At 40.6% G+C, this 18,294-nt stretch overlaps 1 protein-coding gene across 2 annotated transcripts in view; it reads right to left on the reverse strand.

Moving 5' to 3' along the window:
- Nucleotides 1–17,701, reverse strand: part of ELAPOR2 (endosome-lysosome associated apoptosis and autophagy regulator family member 2) — a 128,124-nt gene extending 110,423 nt beyond the window's left edge. For both annotated transcript variants that reach the window (XM_070424162.1, XM_070424161.1), the window contains exon 1: nucleotides 17,397–17,701. In XM_070424162.1, the coding sequence (XP_070280263.1) occupies nucleotides 17,397–17,582 (186 nt within the window). In that variant the 5' untranslated portion in view covers nucleotides 17,583–17,701. The remainder of the gene's footprint in view (nucleotides 1–17,396) is intronic.
- Between the last annotated feature and the right edge of the window lie 593 nt (nucleotides 17,702–18,294).

Here is an 18,294-nt window from a genome sequence, read left to right on the forward strand (position 1 = left end):
AATATACTTTATATAAAAAATGTAAAGTCATTGGCAAAAGTAGGTTTGCAGTTGTGAGCACACTAAACACAGAGTTTGTTCTGATATTATTTATTCTTGTATTATATATTTTCCCATATGAACAACTGTAAGTCTACTTTTGCCCACCCCTGTATATAGAGAATCCCATTGCTCCACCCCTAAAATTTTAATCTAAGCTTCCATCATGCATCACCTACATTACTGTAATTACCTAACTCATAATAACCATGTCTCCAGAATCTATTTTCCACATAGCAGCCAGATTGATCTTTTTACATATGAATCATATCATGTTACTTCTGTGCTCAAAACTCTCCAGGGCTCTCACCTCAATCGGAAGAAAAGTCAAAGTCTTTAACATGACCTAAACCCTGTGATCTGCCACACCCCATCCACCTGTGGCCTCTGTTTGCAACTCCGGTCATATCCGCCTCATTTATTCCACTGCAGACACAGTGGGTCACTCTTCTTCAGACATGCCAATGTATGCTCATCTCCAGACCTTTGCACTTGCTATTCCATGTGTCTGGAAGTCCTGTCCCCGGATGGGCTTGATCCCTGTCTTCGGTCAGGCACTGCTCAAATGTGGTAGCATCAAAAGCCCTCTCCTGACCTCTTAGAGACTTAGAAAGACACCTCCTCTGTCCCCTCAGCTCCCATGTTTTCCTTCTTAGATTTACCACCACCTGTCATGTACTTATATAATGGCTAAAGTCATTTTATAAACCCCATAAGAGCAGTAACTCCCTATTTTTGTTCACTGATGTATTCCTAGTACCTGGACCAGGGACAAACACAAAAGAGGGGCTGAATAAATATTTGTTGAAACAATAAATAAACATCACATGACCTGACATAGAGTAGGTGTGAAATAAGTGACACTTTAAACATAACCGTTAGACAAGTGATTCTTACCATGGCTACACACTGGAGTCTGTTTCTTGGACCCTGTCCTCAGAGATTCCTAAATTAGAAATAAATTATTGCCCAGCGATTCTAATGTGCAGCCAGCGTGATAACCACTACATTAGACTATAATAAGCTGCTTAAAGAAAACGATTTTTTTTTTCATCTTTGTACCTCTGGCACAGTGGTTGGCAAAGTGATTAATAATGTTGATCAAATGAATGAATCATGAGAAATGGCTGTTTAGTCATTGTTTGTATAGTGCTGTTAATGAACTAACCAGTTTATAAAGCAAGGCTTGTCCTTTGCTGCACATCTTTAAAGGTTACGGTTCTTCATTATTCTGAGGCAAGATCCTCCTCACTATAATGCCCACGCATTGGTCCCAGATCTGCTGTCTGAAATACACCTGAGGCACATTTTCTAAAGACAGCCTTTCATACATTTAAAAACAATCTTAATAAGCCCTTTCTTTGGGCTCCTTCTCTAGTTAGGACAAACCAAAGCAATTGTAGGAAGGAAGCTTTTGCCCCAGACTCATTCTGCCTGGGCAGAGATTATCTCAGTCACAAATAAGGACACTGAATCCAGGTCTTACATAATAATAGAGGTCAGCTCTACTGGGGAGAGAGAGGAAATGGCTTTTCACAGGCGGCCATGCGCAAAGTATATAAGGATGAAAGTGTGTGATAATCTCTGAAATTTTAAAATTGTGGTTGGATTGCTGAATAAGAAGTAGGGGTGAAATGGAAGGGAGTAAGGGCCATAAAGAGAAAACTAAAAAGGTCTCGTTGGGACCACATAATAAAGGGCCTTGTATAGCTTGTTTAAATGATTTATTTTATGACTGACTGGAGCCATGTAGAGTTTAGAAACAAGAAGGAAGCGGACTAATGATATCAAATCAACCACTAACAGCCAATCAAAAATAAAAACATGAAGAAAAACTTCTTCAAATGGAGAGCAAGATAATGACTTTGGTTTGGGATGCATTTAATTTGAAGTAGTCCCGAACATTCTACTAGAGGTGTCTTTTAATAAGTTATAAATGTGTTTTTGGAACTTGATGGAGTATCAGGCATTGGAGGTTAGATTTAAGAGTCATTTAAACAGATGACTGTTGCGAATAAGACAAGCAACCAGATGAAAATGTTAGCAATGGTATGCCAGGATGGGATTGCAGGTGATTTTCGTCCATTTGACTTATTCAAATTATTCAAATTGTTTATAATAAACATTATTTCTATTTACATAAATATAAAAAGTAATAAAGAAAAATATTGCTAAGAGTCAAAGATGACATGTACAATGCAAAGAGAAAACTAATAGCAAAAATTTAGGATGACCTACATTTACAAAGAAGTAACCAAAGAGTAGCCAGCTAAAGAAATACAGTTATAAGATTGAGTGATACCAGGTCGCAGTGTCTCAGAAAGCAACAGAGGAGCAGCCTAGAAACAGGGTTAAATGCTGCAGAAAAAGAAGAGAGCACTGGTAATTAGGAGATGATGATTAACCATAACAAGAGATTTAGAAAAATGATTGGGATTAAAGCCAGACTGCAGTGAGTTGAAAAGAGAGTAGAAAACTAAGAAATAAAGGTAAAAAGTCTGGTTCTGAAGAGAAAATCAGAAAAGAAAAGGAATGGTCAGGTTAAGGACTACCCTTATCTGTCCATATCAGAGAATGTAGAACTCAGTGCTATAATTCAAGCGCATCACAAGATTCTCCCTGTCCTGCCAAAGTCATCACCTACTGCTGCAGAAGAAATAAAACTAAATGGGACATGTCAGCCAGTCGCACAATCATAGTTCCTATCAGCACCTTTTGTCTTTCTGAAGGAAAATAAACACATAAAGGTCCCCAAAATCTGCAGAACCACTATTAGTCTAAAAGAGTTCTTACCTTGTTCTAAATGCAAACATGTTAGTCAACCAAATTCCCACCACTCCTCACAAAAGAAAAAAGAAAAAAATACAATTAAACCTAGCTATCTTGCTGAATTTATAGAAATATAATTTCAACTAATAATTAACATATTTAATTGTCATTCCAAATGAGCACAAAGACTGCTCTCATTATCCAGAGAGTACACAAAAGTTGTTCCCACAACAAGCATATCTAACTGAATGATTAGCTCTTCAAAAATCAAGATTGATCTGAAATAACACTAAATACTGAGTGAAACAGAAAACTAAATTCTCTCTCAGAATATCTCAGAACGCCGTGAGTCCCTTTACATTTACATTTTAGGCCGCTGCTGCCGAGCTTCATAAACAACCTATTTGGAGCGCTCACTAATGAGATCCTGATATTCCAAGATTACATTATCATATTGGAGCTTAAAAATATCAAGTACTATGATTAGAACCACATAATGTTAAAAATAGATAGCATATGTGGTATAGCCATACAATGGAATGCTACTCAGAAATAAAAAGGAACAAACTACTGATTACACCACAATGTAAATCAATCCCAAAATCATTATGCTAAGCGAAAAAAGCCAGGCCAAAAAAAAAAAAAAAAGAGTGCATGCATGATTCCATTTCTATAAAATTCTAGAAAATGCACTTGAATCTGCAGTGACAGAAAACAGATCAATGGCTGCCTAGGGATAGGGTGGAGGAAGGGTTGGATTACAATGGGAAGCAAGAAACCTTTGGGGATACTGGAAAGGACTTTCTTGATTATAGTGATGTTTCATGATTGTATACAATATGTTAAAACTGACCAAACTGTATACTTCAAATACATGTAGTTTAGTGCACTTCAATTAATCATCAGTAAAGTTTAAAAAATTGAGGCAGTTGTCTAACTTTCCATAAAACATCTGAATAACACTTCAAAGCAGTATCATTTATATATGAACAAGGGGACTAATAATAGCTGATTGTTTTTAAATGTTAATATCTAAAACAGAACAATGCCGGGCCTATATAATTGTGATAGAAACCTTTAAAGGAAGAGAGATAAGGAAGAAAACAAAAACACTAAAGTAACTGTGGTAAAATGAAAGGACTATGGTCCATCGATTTTTATTCTGAATTGTCTTAGGTATACCTTACTGTTTTTTCAACAACAGTTTGGCCTTTTATATTTGAAGTTTTACAGGCTTCTGGTTTAAGATGTCATCAGACTAACACCCCACACATCTGCTTACCTCTTCATCTCCATCCATCCTTTCTCTCCAGATTTGTATAGGTAAAGACAAAGGCAGAATATGCCCCAGGTTTAGTGTCTGTCATGAGCTGCTCACCATGGAAGAACCACAGACAGCTCTGCTTCTAAAGCAAATTCTTATTCTCAAAAAAAAAAAAAAAAAAATCTCCTAATCAAGATCTAGCAAATAGAATGAGATCCCCCCCTCCTCCCAGCTGATCAGCATAGCATGGGAAGAATGTCTGCCAGACAACAGAAACTGGATTAGGGATTCTGCATAGATATCGCACCCTCGAGAGAAAGGGACCAATGATCATGCCACCCACGTATCTGTGTGTGGATAAAACAGAGCAGTACAGAGTGGTCTCCTTGTAAAATTATGTGGAACACTAACATCAACCTTGAGGAGGTGATAGGTTTCTGAAACACATGAGAATAATTTTTTTAAAAAGAATAATTTTTAAATGATTGATGGAAGAAGAAAAAATTGTAAGTAGCTGCTGGGTAAACTTAATAAGATTTAATTCACAGCCTCTTAGAAGGCATTATAGAGAGTTAAGTATAGACCAGTTCTATGCAGGCACAGTGGGAGGCAGTGGGGTTCGGGTTCAGTGAAAAGTAAGATCTCTGGCGGCGTGGTTGTGTGTTGACTCATGAACCAGGAGCTCACAGATTGATTCCAGGTCAGAGCACATGCCTGGGTTGTGGGCTTCATCCCAGTAGGAAGTGTGTAGGAGGCAGCCAATCAGTGATTCTCTCTCATTGATGTTTTTCTCTCTCCCTCTCCCTTCCTCTCTTTGAAATCAATAAAAACATATTAAAATTTTTAATTTAATTTAAATTAAAAAGAAAATGAGGTCTCTGGAGAGAAATATATCCCAGCCTATGGCTCACTGCTTTGTCATCTTTTGCAAGTTATTAATTGCCTTGGAGCTTCAGTTTCCTCATCTCTAAAAGTAGAGGAATGGATTACTATTAATATAAGTAAAGGGTTTTACGCATTTAATTACACAATAAATGCTACTTGTTATCAAGAAAATTGAGGAATTAATAGACTGCTCTGGAAGAGACTAGATATATAATTAATTTCCAAAACCAATGGCATTTCAATATATCAATTAAAAGGTAAAATGGTAGGGAAAAACTGTCACAGAAAATAGTAACAAAAAAATACTTAGAAATACAAAGACTGTACAAGTGAGGAATACAGAATGCCTCAAACACTAAAGCAGACTATGTCTTCAAATGTGAAGATGATACTATAAAGATGATATTTTTCCAAATAAATAAAGAGATTTAACAGAATCCAAGAGGCAATTTCTATAAGATTTTTATTTTTTTAAGTTTTCTGAAGTTGAACTGGAAGACTAAATGGAGTAAGAACAGCTGAGAAATCTTTGACTGAAAGAAAAGTATCACGTAAAATCATAATATAAATCTGTGTGAAATTTTGATGCAAAAAATCAATAGTTTAGAAAGTAGCCCAAAAAGAAATCAAATCAATGTTTGTATGTACATATAACATGCTATGTATTATATATAAAACAATGGAATATATATATATATACATATATATCATATACCCACATAGGAGATGGTATAGAAAACAAATCAGTGGAGAAGGAATGAATTATGGAGTGTTCAAAATACTGTTTTTGAAAACTGGCTATTCAGGAAATATAGTCAGATGCTTACCTTACATCAAGCACTGAATAAAATTCTAGATTAATCAAAATGTGGAAATAAATTCACAGCATACTGTTAAATGCCAAAAAAGTAGATTATCAAACTGTACATAAAGAATATTCCCATTTTATAAACATACATGTATGCTCATAATGAAACATATGCAAAGATATTTGATATATGTAACTGAGGCAATACAGTCTGATGGTTAAGAGTGTGGACACTGGGGCAGCAGCGGGCTCACAAGTTAGTTAACCATGCTGGAAGGATTAGGACCAAGCTCAGTAGAGTTTGAAGGATGAGTGAGTTAATACATGAAATGCCTTAAAATTATACCTGGCTATTGTTCTTTTCATTTACTGTTCCTATTACGAATGCAAAGATGTTAAGAGTGCTGTGCTTATTTGGTGGGATTAAGGTTGTTCTTACTGCTTCATTTTTCAGAATGCACATCTATTGCTTTTCATTTTAAAAAGGTCAAAAAAAATGAAACCATAAGAGCAATTAGAACAAATGAAATTGATATGTATCTGCTATTTAGAAAGAGAGGCACTTCCCTAGAATACCACAATCGGTTCTGTTTAAGCATCTACTGTTATTTTGGTTCAAGTTATTTCCTAGTATGCATTATTGATATGCCCAAGAATTATTCAATAGATGTATGTGTTAAACTTACATTTCAAATAGCCAATTCTCTCCTGCCTCATTTTAGGATGCTAGATTAAACACCAAAGGGCATTATTTTATGTTTATACAGTAGAAATCTTAAAATATAGTGCTGATGATAATAAATTAAGATTGTATCCTAAGACTAAAGCAAGAAAGATAAAGATTTATCTTCTCACCTGTTAAAGTAGGAATGTAAATATACATTCACTGAACCGCCCCTTAAATCCACCCTAGTCATATAGGCACAGTGCAATAAGCCAGAACTCATGGTGCCCATAGATGTGACCCAGGCCAGCAGTTTGTCCAAAACAGAAACCCTGCAACTTTCACAGTTCAAAGAAGCAGCACATGGCTCTACAAATATAAAACACCTTCATGGATGAAATGAATTCTACAGTCTTCTATTCCCCACAATCTTAATCTTGTTCTCTAAATGAGCATAATACCCATGTCTCTTATCTATGACTTCATTTGATGTATTGGGAGCTCACTATCGTGGCCCTCCTAAGTCTTCTCTGAGCTAAACATCATCAATTCCTTTGATCAGTCTTCCAAATAATTTGGACATACTTTTTGAATAATTCATCTTCCTAATTTACACCAGAAGCCAACATCTTTCTATGTCAGTGTCCCTCTTCAAATACTGCACCTAAGTTGAATTAATGACCTAAGTTTCATGTCTACCTTCTAGGAGCAAAGTACTCTGCTCATAATTATAGAGCCTCAGGCACCATCTCACCCCCTCATTTTAGCAGCCACATGACATCTGTGGCTTCAAAAGTACTTTTAAGCAAGATTTCCTCATCCTGTGCTTAAACATCTAAATTTCAAAATCAAAAAGGACAGCCTACATTTAAAACAATTATGTTTGCCCATTAGTCTAGCCTTTGAACATCATTTGAAGTTCAATTCTGTTTTTCAACTCATTAGGCATCTTGCCCAGCTTCCCGACTTTACAAAATTTGGTTAAGCTTTCTCAAAACCAAAGCACTGATTACAACAGTAACAGGACAGAGATTAGACATACGAGTATACTGCTGTATCTTGTCCACAGAGATGTGACATCCCAGATGTCTTCCCACACATCGTGAAACACATGTCTGTATCACACTCCAGATTGACTAGTAACCTATCCCCTCAACTCTCAGCCAGTTTCTGTCCTATGACTCTCCTGGCTGAGCCTTTTCAGTTTCATTCTCAATCGCCTCCTGCTCTGCTTGCTTCTTAAATGCTGGCGTTTCCCTCAGCCCTCTCCTCAATACACTACTCTCCCAGTGTGCTCAGAGCCTAAGTGACTTCAACACCAGTGGCTTCAATTATCTCTTATGTGCTCATGGCTCTCAAGTTGTCTCTTGGTTACACTCTCATACATCCAACTGTCTCCGGGAGAGCACTGTTTGCATTTCCCTTGGGCACTATAAACTCAGGATGCCAATAATGAACTCATCCTCTTTCCTCCAGCCACCTCCTCCTCCTCCGAAATTTTCAATCTCAATGAAAGGCAGAACAAATACCCAGTAGTGGAGAGCAAAAAACCTAGAAGTCATGGCAGACTAAAATTTATCACTCAGCTGTCAAATCCATCTCCTAACCTCCCCCACCATTCAGTCATTTGCTTAGCTCTTTATTTTTCTTCTAACTGATCTTCCTGTCTCCAATACGATCCCCGCTTTTATCTTCCTCTACTCACAAACAGAACAATCTTTCTAATCTGATATCAAGGCTGCTCATAGATTTCCTCACAAGACCCTCAGTCTCTGCCTTCTCTATAATCTAGTCATCTCTTGCTACTTCTACCCACATGCCTTCACTATAGCCCTGCAAAGTGACATATGATTTAATTCCTCTGTGCAGTTATACAACCTATTTTCTTTGACTGATGTATGCTGGCCTCTGTGCATCTCGTAAAGCACTTCTAGAAATATTTCAAAACTCAACTCAAATAGCACTTTCTTTCAGACCAGGGCTCTTTAGTCTGATTTAGTTGCCCCTTCTCTGTGCTTCTATAGCATAACTCCATCATAGCATGTAACCCATCTGTGCTATAATCATAGATTTATGTATTACTCATTTTCCTATGAGGGAAATACATGATATGAACTCATTAAATGCTAGATGAACAAAGAAACATATGAATGGTCACGGAAGACGTTAACAGAGAATTAAGTAGTACTGTCTTGAAATTTCAAAAACACATTCTTAGAACAAGGACCGTCAATCCAAGCCCAAGAATTCTTGCTCACTTTGCAGTTACTACAGTATTTTTCTCAGCTGAACACATGAAAGATTTCATATGTTGTAGGAATTTAATAAACTACTATGGACCAAGAATCCGTTTTTAAGAATTAAGATGTTTTCCTAGTTTGATATGTTAAGGGAAGTAATTCCATATAAATTATTATGGCCTAAATAATTGTTTTCTCTAGGTATTATATTATCTCAAACATGTAAACGGGGGGGAAAACCTAGGGAAATATATTTTCAATGTATACATGTTATCTGTACTATGTGAAGAGCTCATATACATAAAGAAAACAGTAAGTGAAAACTTCTAAACAGAAAATGTCATGAAAAGTGCAAACAAAAAGCTAAGTGACATAAAAAATATTGACCCTCTGTAGTATTTCAAGAAATGTAAATTACACCAGTGAGATAGCCTTTTCCACCATCAAATCGGTAACAGTTTATAAATTACAATTTTCAGTGTTGGGCAGGAGATATGAAGTTTAGAGCTCTCCACAGGTAGGTGATATTTATTTAAAGCCAAGACTCGCAGCGGTTCTCAACCTGTGGGTCGCGACCATTGGAAAAAACATATAGCATATCAGATATTTACGTTACGATTCATAACAGTAGCAAAATTACAGTTATGAAGTAGCAACGAAAATAATTTTATGGTTGGGGATCACCACAACATGAGGAACTGTATGAAAGGGTCGCGGCATTAGGAAGGTTGAGAACCACTGGCCCAAGAGACTGGATGGCATCACCAAGAGTATGAGGATGACAGAAAAGATAAGAGGGACAATGATTAAGGCCTGGAATGCCCTCGTGTAAAGAAGTCAGGGAGATGAGTAAGAATTGGCAAAGACTGAGAGGATCACAGTGGTCTAAGAGAAAAACCATCACAGCGTGGTGTGCTGGAAGCAAAGTAAAAGATTCTGTGGTGACAGAACAATCAACTGGATCCAGAGTTTCTAATAAGGCAGGTAAAGATGAGGGATGACAGGTGGATTTAACCTAGCAAAGAGCATTTTCATTGAAATGGTGAAGTAAATGGCTCATAACTAAACGCTGGCATACATTCAAATGATGCTATATTTTGCAACACATGTTACATTAAAATCTCTTATAAGTATTACAAAAATATTTAGAAAGGAGTGTTCATGTCATTGGGAAATGCTTACAAGAGAGGAAAAGTTACAACTTCTACATACACTATGAGTTCCCCTTTGGTTTTTAAAAAGGAAAAATATACATATAGGTAAAAAATGTGCTAAAACATGAATACTGGATGGATATTGCTCAGTGGAAGAATGAAAGTTGGCCTTTTTTTAATACTTTTCTTTATTTTCTAACATTTTCATAAGGCACAACTTCCATAATTAGAAGACAATACTCCTATAAAATACTTTTATAAGTAAACGAACTTCCCTATTCATTTCCCAGTCCTTTCACACTTCAACCCATACCCTCTGAGACACTGTCCTTAACTTACACAAGAATAGTAACTGATAACTGGCATTGCATTGAAATTTACAAAACCATTTTCAAATGCATTAGCTTGATCCTCACAGCAACTCTAATGTGGATAAGGCAGGAGTTACTATCTCCATTTGCAGGCCTAGAAGTTGATCTACTCAAGGTCACACAAACCAGTAGCAGGGCTCAGGTTTAAAAAAAGTCCTTTGATTACTTTCAATGGACTGCTACTTCTACTATAACAAGATGCTCTGCAGTTGGAGCAAAATGTAAACAACACTCCTCCCCCATAAGTAACAAACATCAGGAAACATTTACCAAGAAGGCTTATGCTCTCACTATTACGTTTTTACCATGTTGCCATTACCTCTTAATATGAGCATGTCTTTCTATTCTATTGTCTGTCTCAGAGAGAGGCACTTAATTTCCATGGCTGCTTCTTCTATTAGGCTGTAAGCTCCTAGAAAGGGATGGCAATCTCCTCCGTATCCTGTCCTATCTCCGGCATCTTGCCGCGTACCTAGTGTATAGAAGATAAATGAGAAATGCTTGCTGGTAACTTCATGGTGATGAGAGGAGCTTATACTCCATTTGAGTTTAGAAGTTTCTAGGGTGCCCTGCAGAAGAAGGGAGTAAGCAAGAGTTACAGTTGGAGGAATTTTAGCAATGAAACAGGTCCCTGGATTTCAACAATGAAACTGTATTCCTCACATTATACCAAAAGCAGAGGTTCTCTAACTTCATCCTTGGAGAGTCGGATGTAACATAGATTGCTGGGCCTCAACCCTAGGTTTCTGACTTAGTAGGGTGCATGTGTGGCCCAAAAACTTGCATTTCTAACAAGTTCCTAGGTAATGATGACACTGTTAGTCCTAGGATCACTCTTTGAGAACCACTGACCTAGCGTAAAGAGCCTATAAAAGTGAAGCTTTGAATAAGTAATAAATGGTGTCTTGAACTCCAGTGCTGTAAATTGAGTTGAGAATAAATTTCAATATAGTCTGATCACTGGGTTTTTATTTCAGAGTCTTAAATCTGCTACAACTGAGAGAAAATGTCAATTAGGATTAAGTGCATTATAAAGATCAATTCCTTTTTATAATTGAAAAAGTAGAAGCCATCTACTCTTTTCTACGCAGTAATTAGTGCTCCCAGAGAAGAAGACCTGTATCTTACTCATTTTTAACATTTTGTTTAATGTGCCTTAAATAAAAAGATCTTTAATCACTTCTGCTGAATAAGATTAGGAAATTCCTGCCCTCAGTGAGCAGATCATGTACCTCGAGTGTGTGTGTTCAGAGCCTCTCGTAAGGCACATGGCACCTTGGTGTAACTTAGATCATGGAGCCCCCTCAGAATGGATGCAGACTTGTGCCAGGGTGGCTGGCTGGGCACACTGAGCACTGGATGGATTCTAACTCTCAGGTGCCTTCAGAGCTTGGCTTTCTTGTACAGGGTACAATTCTCCCATCTACACAAGGATGGTCATGAGTGTGCAGAACATTTGCCAGACAGCAAGAGTAAACAATGTGCTGTGACTGGACTCCAGAGAAGAGAAAAAAAAAATCATTGGTCTCTAGTAATTCGGTAAGGGTTAAAGGAGGGTACAGCAATTGATCTAGGTCAGGGGGCTTCCTCTGTCTGAGATGGTCTATCACCACCACTCATGACCTTCATCCAACAAACTTCTACTCATTCTTTGGGTCTTAGCTTAAACATCTTTTCCTCGGGATCCCCAACCCCACCCCCACCCTGTAATAGAAAAGCTATACACTCCCACTGCACAGGCATTTTGCATCATAGTACTTACGGCAAATGTAATGACATGATATATAGTGTTGTTTTGATTCTGCCTCCATGAGATTACTACATGTTTTGTTCATCATTTCACTGCTACTACCTGGTACATAAGTACACAAGAAATATGGGCTTAATATTGAAATATTACATCTAACTTAGATTAAGAATGGCAAAAAGGTGGGGGGGACTATCCATGGTTTCTTCAGGTGGAAACAAAAGGCAACCAAAATTTGACTGGTGTTTTCTGATGATAAAGAATTATTATAAGATCCAAGACACTGCTGAAGAATTCAGTATGACAGGAAAACGTGCCACTCTAAACTGTGCTCTGCTATTTCTATCCCTGTGCTAAAATATGGCACTTCACGGTTCTGTCAACTCTTAGTTTTACATGGTAAATATTGATGGTGTGAATACTTGCTCACATTTGCCGAAAACATGAGAAATGATTCCGAGCATAAGAACCTGAAATGGAAAATTCACATCCACAGGCATAGCAAGCAAGATTAATTATGCTAACTCCTTGAAAACAGAGGAGTCCTAACTCTTTCAGCAACAGTGTGGCTTCAGAATCTCTGACACCCTCACCCACAGCCCAGGACGTTAGAGACTTCCTGCAGAAATGGTATTTCTCAACTGTTCCTATCAAAGTCTGAAACAGACAGTAAGGCCATTTATTCTCTGATTTATGTGGACTTGGAAGACACAATTTCTTACCAAATCTAGGAAGGCCACATAATGAAATTCTATTCTATCAACACTGCCTCACCTCCCAGTCAATACTCCACCCATCTCCAACACTTCACAGGAACCACTCACTAGTGAACTAACCATCAAATTCAATCTTCCCTTTTCAGTCCTCATCTTATTTGAATTTCTTTGAGCAATTGAAACCACAACTACCCCTTTCTTCTTCAAAGGTTTTTCTCCCTTTCCTCATAACTCTGTACTGTCCCATTTCTCTTAACCTAGACATTACTTTCATGTCTTTGTGGATGCCTCCATTTCTGCTCCCCCAACCCTGTAATGTTGGTAAAACCCAAGTCCTATCTTTCATCCTCTTTGTTCTCACTTCCTGAATGATCTCATCCAATCCAGCAGTTTCAACCCTGCCTTTCATTCAAGTGCTTCCCATTCTCCACACCAACCCAGACCATGTCCCTGAGCAATAGGGCCCAAGACCCAATTGCCTACTGAACAACTCTCTAAAAGTCAACCTCCCCAGAACCAAGCTCCTTATCCCCTCTTCCTCACATTCCTCCTCAGGAGGTTAGAGACACCATCCTCTCTTATCAAGCCGGAACCTTTCAACCTCTCATGCCCCACATCCACTAACTGTCAATTCTATCTAACATCTTGCCCTCTTTTCCATCTTCATTGCTATTCCTCAACCGAATCTGTCATCCTTTAGCTGACCTACTGCAATTGCTCCTAACAATTGCATTTCCCACACCTCTAATGTGGCCTCCATATTGTTGCCAAACTAAAGCATATTTTATTACTTCTGACTTCTAAATCCTTCTTTTGCTCCATATCACCTAGCAAATGAAGACCAGTTTCTTAGAATAATATATGGTCTCTTATATTCAGGCTTCCGACTTCCTCTCAGACTCATCTCTCATTAGTTCCTCACAGCACATTATACTTGTTATAACCAATTATAACAATGTGGTTTTGTGTTTCTGCCCTTTTTCAATGTGCTCTACACCAGAAATGCCTTCCCTCTCCCCCAACTCCCTGACCCCCCACCTCAACTAGCCCACACTCACGTCTGACCCTTGTCTGCTTGGCAAATTCCTACTCATCTTTCAAATCTCTCTCACTTCCTCTATAGGGTCTTTTCTGATCCTCCCCACTACATTTGACTGCCCATTTCTTCTCTCGTGACATCAAATCACTTCATTGTAATTATTTGTTTACATATCTGTCTCTTCCTTACCCAACTAAATTCTATTTTTTTTAATTTGTAATTTCATACCAACTGACATTTTGCCTGGCACATAGGATAAGCTCAATAAATGTTTATGGAATAAACATTGTTGCCAAAAATTCATCATTCACTCAAGATTCAGAGAGACCAATAGAATCACAATTATATAGTATTTTACAGCAATGAACTAAGAGTCCAGCTATTTTGTGATTTCATTTTCCAAATTTAAATGATGCACACATAGTCCACTTAGTTCTGTTCTTTCTACTCTCAAGCACTCTATCTTCTAACACCTTACTCCAACTCTGAATCATCTGTTGGCCTTTATCTTTTGTTTCTCAGGCAGCCCCACTAAGTCCTATTACTCAGAGTCAAAAATTCCATTCTATTCCGTCCTTGGACCAGCCTGTCCTCTGACCCTCTGAAGTCTCACTGGAGCCTTCCTGAAATATCACCCGGGATCTAGGTCTACTCATCCAGCAATAATCTACCATTGAATTTATATAGATTTTTCCTTTAACTTATATTAATCTTATCCCATCCTCACAATGAAGATAAGCAGGTCAGTCTTTATTACGATCATTTTACAAGTGAAAAACAGATAATAAGAAACCCTGAAGATGATACCCATCCTTTCTAAGTTCTTCCATTTAAAAAAGAAAAAAAAGCCTGCAAATATTAATCCTGTACTTCCTGATGTGCAGCCCTCATATTATTGTTTGCTTTAAACATGATCTACCAAAGTCACATCCTATTACTGTCCTCCCGCCGCTGGCACTGACTTGACTTTAATTTCTCTCGAAGACGATAGCCTTCCTGTGTGAGCTGGTGCTTCCACCCTGCTGATTTGATCCAACTGAGCTTTCCAAAGTCATCATTTTCCTCCCCTTTTCAACTCCATAATCCAATGACTTTAACAAAGGACACTGTATTTTATGAGTTTTACCCCAGAGTCCAATCCTCTGCTAAAATCTAAGTGAAATTTTACCCATAAATCAGTTATCTTTTTGAAAAGCATTTTTCCTGAACTCGGGCAATCATAACTAGATTACTCCCAGGCCAATTTTCTGTGCTTCTCATCCTCTTCCTTTCATTGCTTTCCTCTAAAATCAGGCAAGTAAAACGAGAGTCTACATAACTTAGCTAACCATGACTACTTTTCTAAAAACACTGATAAGTGAAAGGAGACTCAAACTACTGGGAGAAAATGAGGTTTAGAATTCCCTGCAGATTTTTCCATGTTCTACTTCAATATTCTCTCATACTGCTCAGTTGGCTTTAGTTCCCAGCCTCAAACCCTCTCCTTTTAATTGCTCTCACTAACCCCACCACCACTACCACCACATACATGGTGCTGTCCCTTACACGTGGCACTCACCTCCTTTTCTGTTACTAAAGAGTGGAAAGGGATAAACAAGCAGGAGTGGACACAAAATAGTTGCTTTGACTGTCTCTGTTCACAGGAGTTTGGCCCATATTTCCATACCCATAAGCACAAGCTCAAAGTGTGAAAAGCACTTCCCTCTTTTAAAAAAATGTCAGAGAAACAATGATCAATTCTACAAGTTAGTTCAGCTGGTTAGACTAAATGCCAAGAAGAAAATTCAGCCTCTCCTATTTCCAAAGGAACCTCTAACACCCAATCATCTCACAGCTGTTTGTCAGTCATCGGGAAGAATATAAATGGGTCTGTGCAGCACCATTTCTAAAAACACAACCAGCACCAGCAGGCTCAGTGGAATCCTCCTGTTTCTTTTATTCCCTTTTTCAGAGGGAACTTCAAACTTGAGACCCCAACGGATTGGGGTCACATGCAATTTCTAATTGGACACAACCTTCCTGAACTTTTGTCATCGCCCTGACTCTCACTACAATATTTCTGTCTTAGGCTGCAGAGTCTTACTCCATTTTTTCTAGGTGTGCATGTGAAAAACATGCTCAGCGACAGGATCAGCCTAGTTGTGATGACCAAATGCATCATCCCACTGGCTGACGTTCACCTGTTTCAAGTAAGTAAGAATTAATGTTACAAGAAGCGTATGACTTTTCACTTCAGAAAAGAAATACAATCTGCATGTTGGGGCTGAGGGCTGAAGGCAGGGTTTCATCTCTGTCCCAGTGCAACTGTTCCATCTGAGACTGTTAGGCAGCAGCCTTCTATAGAAACCTGGAAGAATGGATTATTCCCAGGTAACAGGTAAAGTTGAAAAATAAAGATTAGACAACCAGTTATACTAATAAACTCAGAAATTAAACACAGCTGTTTGTTGAGATTTTGCCCTGATTGCCCCAATTTCAACACTGCTGTGTGCTTGGACACATGCTTTTGATCTCTTCTCCTTCGTTTCAGTCTGTCCTGGGACTTTTTCTATGAGAGAAGAAGATGAAATCTATGGCTGATGGATGATGTCTAGCATGCAGATATTCTATAATTCAGGCCTGGGTAAAACTCAAAAGTGGCAGCATCACACACAAAGCAACAGGGTCTGGCCTCTCTTCCCAGAGGTGCTATTAGCTAAGCTATTTTTGCTACATAAATGAAGATGACCCCATCACCAGATTCCTAGCAATCTTTCTAAAAACAGTATCCACTCCTCCTATCCTCCCCGACATAATCACTCAAAGTAGGTCAGAAATGTTGCTTCCTTCCCCTTATTGATTTTCATTAAGAGGGCGCACTTTCTGCAACACTAAAGTGAAAGATAAACACCCAATACAAGTACCAATGGCACCCCTGTAAATTTGGGGCACACCAAGTCCAGTTACCCTAAAAGCAAGGGGTTTCCTCATCACCCATAATTCATTCTCCTTGGCTGTATATCGGCAATAATCTCAAGCAATAAAATACACTGTGGCCATGATGCAGCCGGGGGATGAACACCGCCCCAAAGGGGCATATGCTTTCTGTCTGTCCTAATTTTCTAGATCACCAACCCGCCTCTCCCCTAAGTACACACTCCTTTTTTCTTCCTAATTCATATCCATATTTTTGCCAGGAGGATGCCAAGTGATACCACACACTGGCTTAGCAAATCCCAGGGCCTTATCAGGAAGCTGAGCGCAGGCGGGTGGGAAGACGAGGCTTGTAGAGACCAGGGAGGGGAAGGGAGGGAAGGGGAGCAGGGGAGGCGCGGAAAACCCTCCCTCCGTTGGCGGTATCTGGCCCCCTGGAAAAGCTGTGAAGAGACGGGTCTCCAGATCCCACAGGCGGCGCTGCCCCAGTCTCCTCTCCTGGCTGACATCTCCCTCGGCCCCAGATCCTCAAGCCTGACACTCCAAAGAGGGCGCCGCAAAGTCCTTCAGAGCCCTCCAAACACAGGGGCGCGGACAGAAAAGCATCCCCCGAAAGACAGCGGAGCCACACACCCGCACGCGGCCAGCTTCCCGGGGCGGGCAACTTCCTCCCTGGAAGGGGAGAGGCCGGGGCAGAGCGCCATAAACAGGCACCCCCCGCGCCCGTCTCCCGCTCCCTCCACCCCCGCCCCCGCCAACTCCAGGTAAAGGACCAGGTGCGGCTCACCTCCTGGCAAGGAGGCAGCGGGCGGCTGGAGGAGGGCAGGTCCCTCGCCCAGGCCGCCTGGCAGCCGGCGAGCACCCAGCAGCAGAGCCAGGCGGGGCTCCAGGGCGGCGAGAGCCTGCGGCGAGGAGCCCCCGGCGGCCGCCCCCGGCCCCTCCCGCGCGCCGGCCCCGGGCTGCGGAGCGGCATCTCGGTCCGGCGGAGGTCGGCCGGCCGGAGGAAAGGCGGCTTCCCCGGCGGGCGGGCGGGGCGCGGTCCGGCTCCCGGGCTCCTGTGCTGCGCGCTCCGCTCGCCACTCGCTCGCTCCCGGTCCGTCCGCCCGCTGACAGCTCGGCTGCGCTCGCGGTCCGGGCAGCAGGCGCCCGTGCTCCCGTCACGCCGGAGGGAGGGACCGCGGGCGCGGCGCGGGGGCGGGACGCGGGGCGGGGACGCGGGATCCGGGGAGCAGGTGGCGCGGGAGGGGGCCCAGCCCAGCGGGTCCTACGCGGCTGCGGGGCTGCGCGGCCCCCGGAGACGGGAGCCTCATTACGAGAGCGGCCGGGGTCCCCAGTCATGTCTCGGGTCCCCAGTCCCCGAGGCCCACCAGGAGGGGCGCTCCAGGGATGAGCCCGAGTAAAACACAGGACATCAAGACATTGTTTTCCCGCGGCGGGTCTTTAAAATCTCCACTTCCCGCATCTCACACACACAGACATACACAGATGCACCCTAGGAGCATCCCTCCGTAAAATCCAAACGAGCTGGCGTCAGATCGTGTGAAATGGCGAGGAGGAAAGGGGGATGAAACACGGATGCAGTTCGTGGCTCAGTTTTCTCACCTACTTAATGACCACCCTCACAATGCCTCACCCGTCGCGCTGTAGCGGGATTCAGTGCGCTGATGTGCATACAGTCCTCGCAG

The sequence above is a fragment of the Myotis yumanensis genome, unplaced genomic scaffold, assembly GCF_028538775.1.
Source record: "Myotis yumanensis isolate MYYU_CA2020_CCGP unplaced genomic scaffold, mMyoYum1.0.hap1 SCAF_9, whole genome shotgun sequence".
In the NCBI taxonomy this organism is placed as follows: domain Eukaryota; kingdom Metazoa; phylum Chordata; class Mammalia; order Chiroptera; family Vespertilionidae; genus Myotis; species Myotis yumanensis.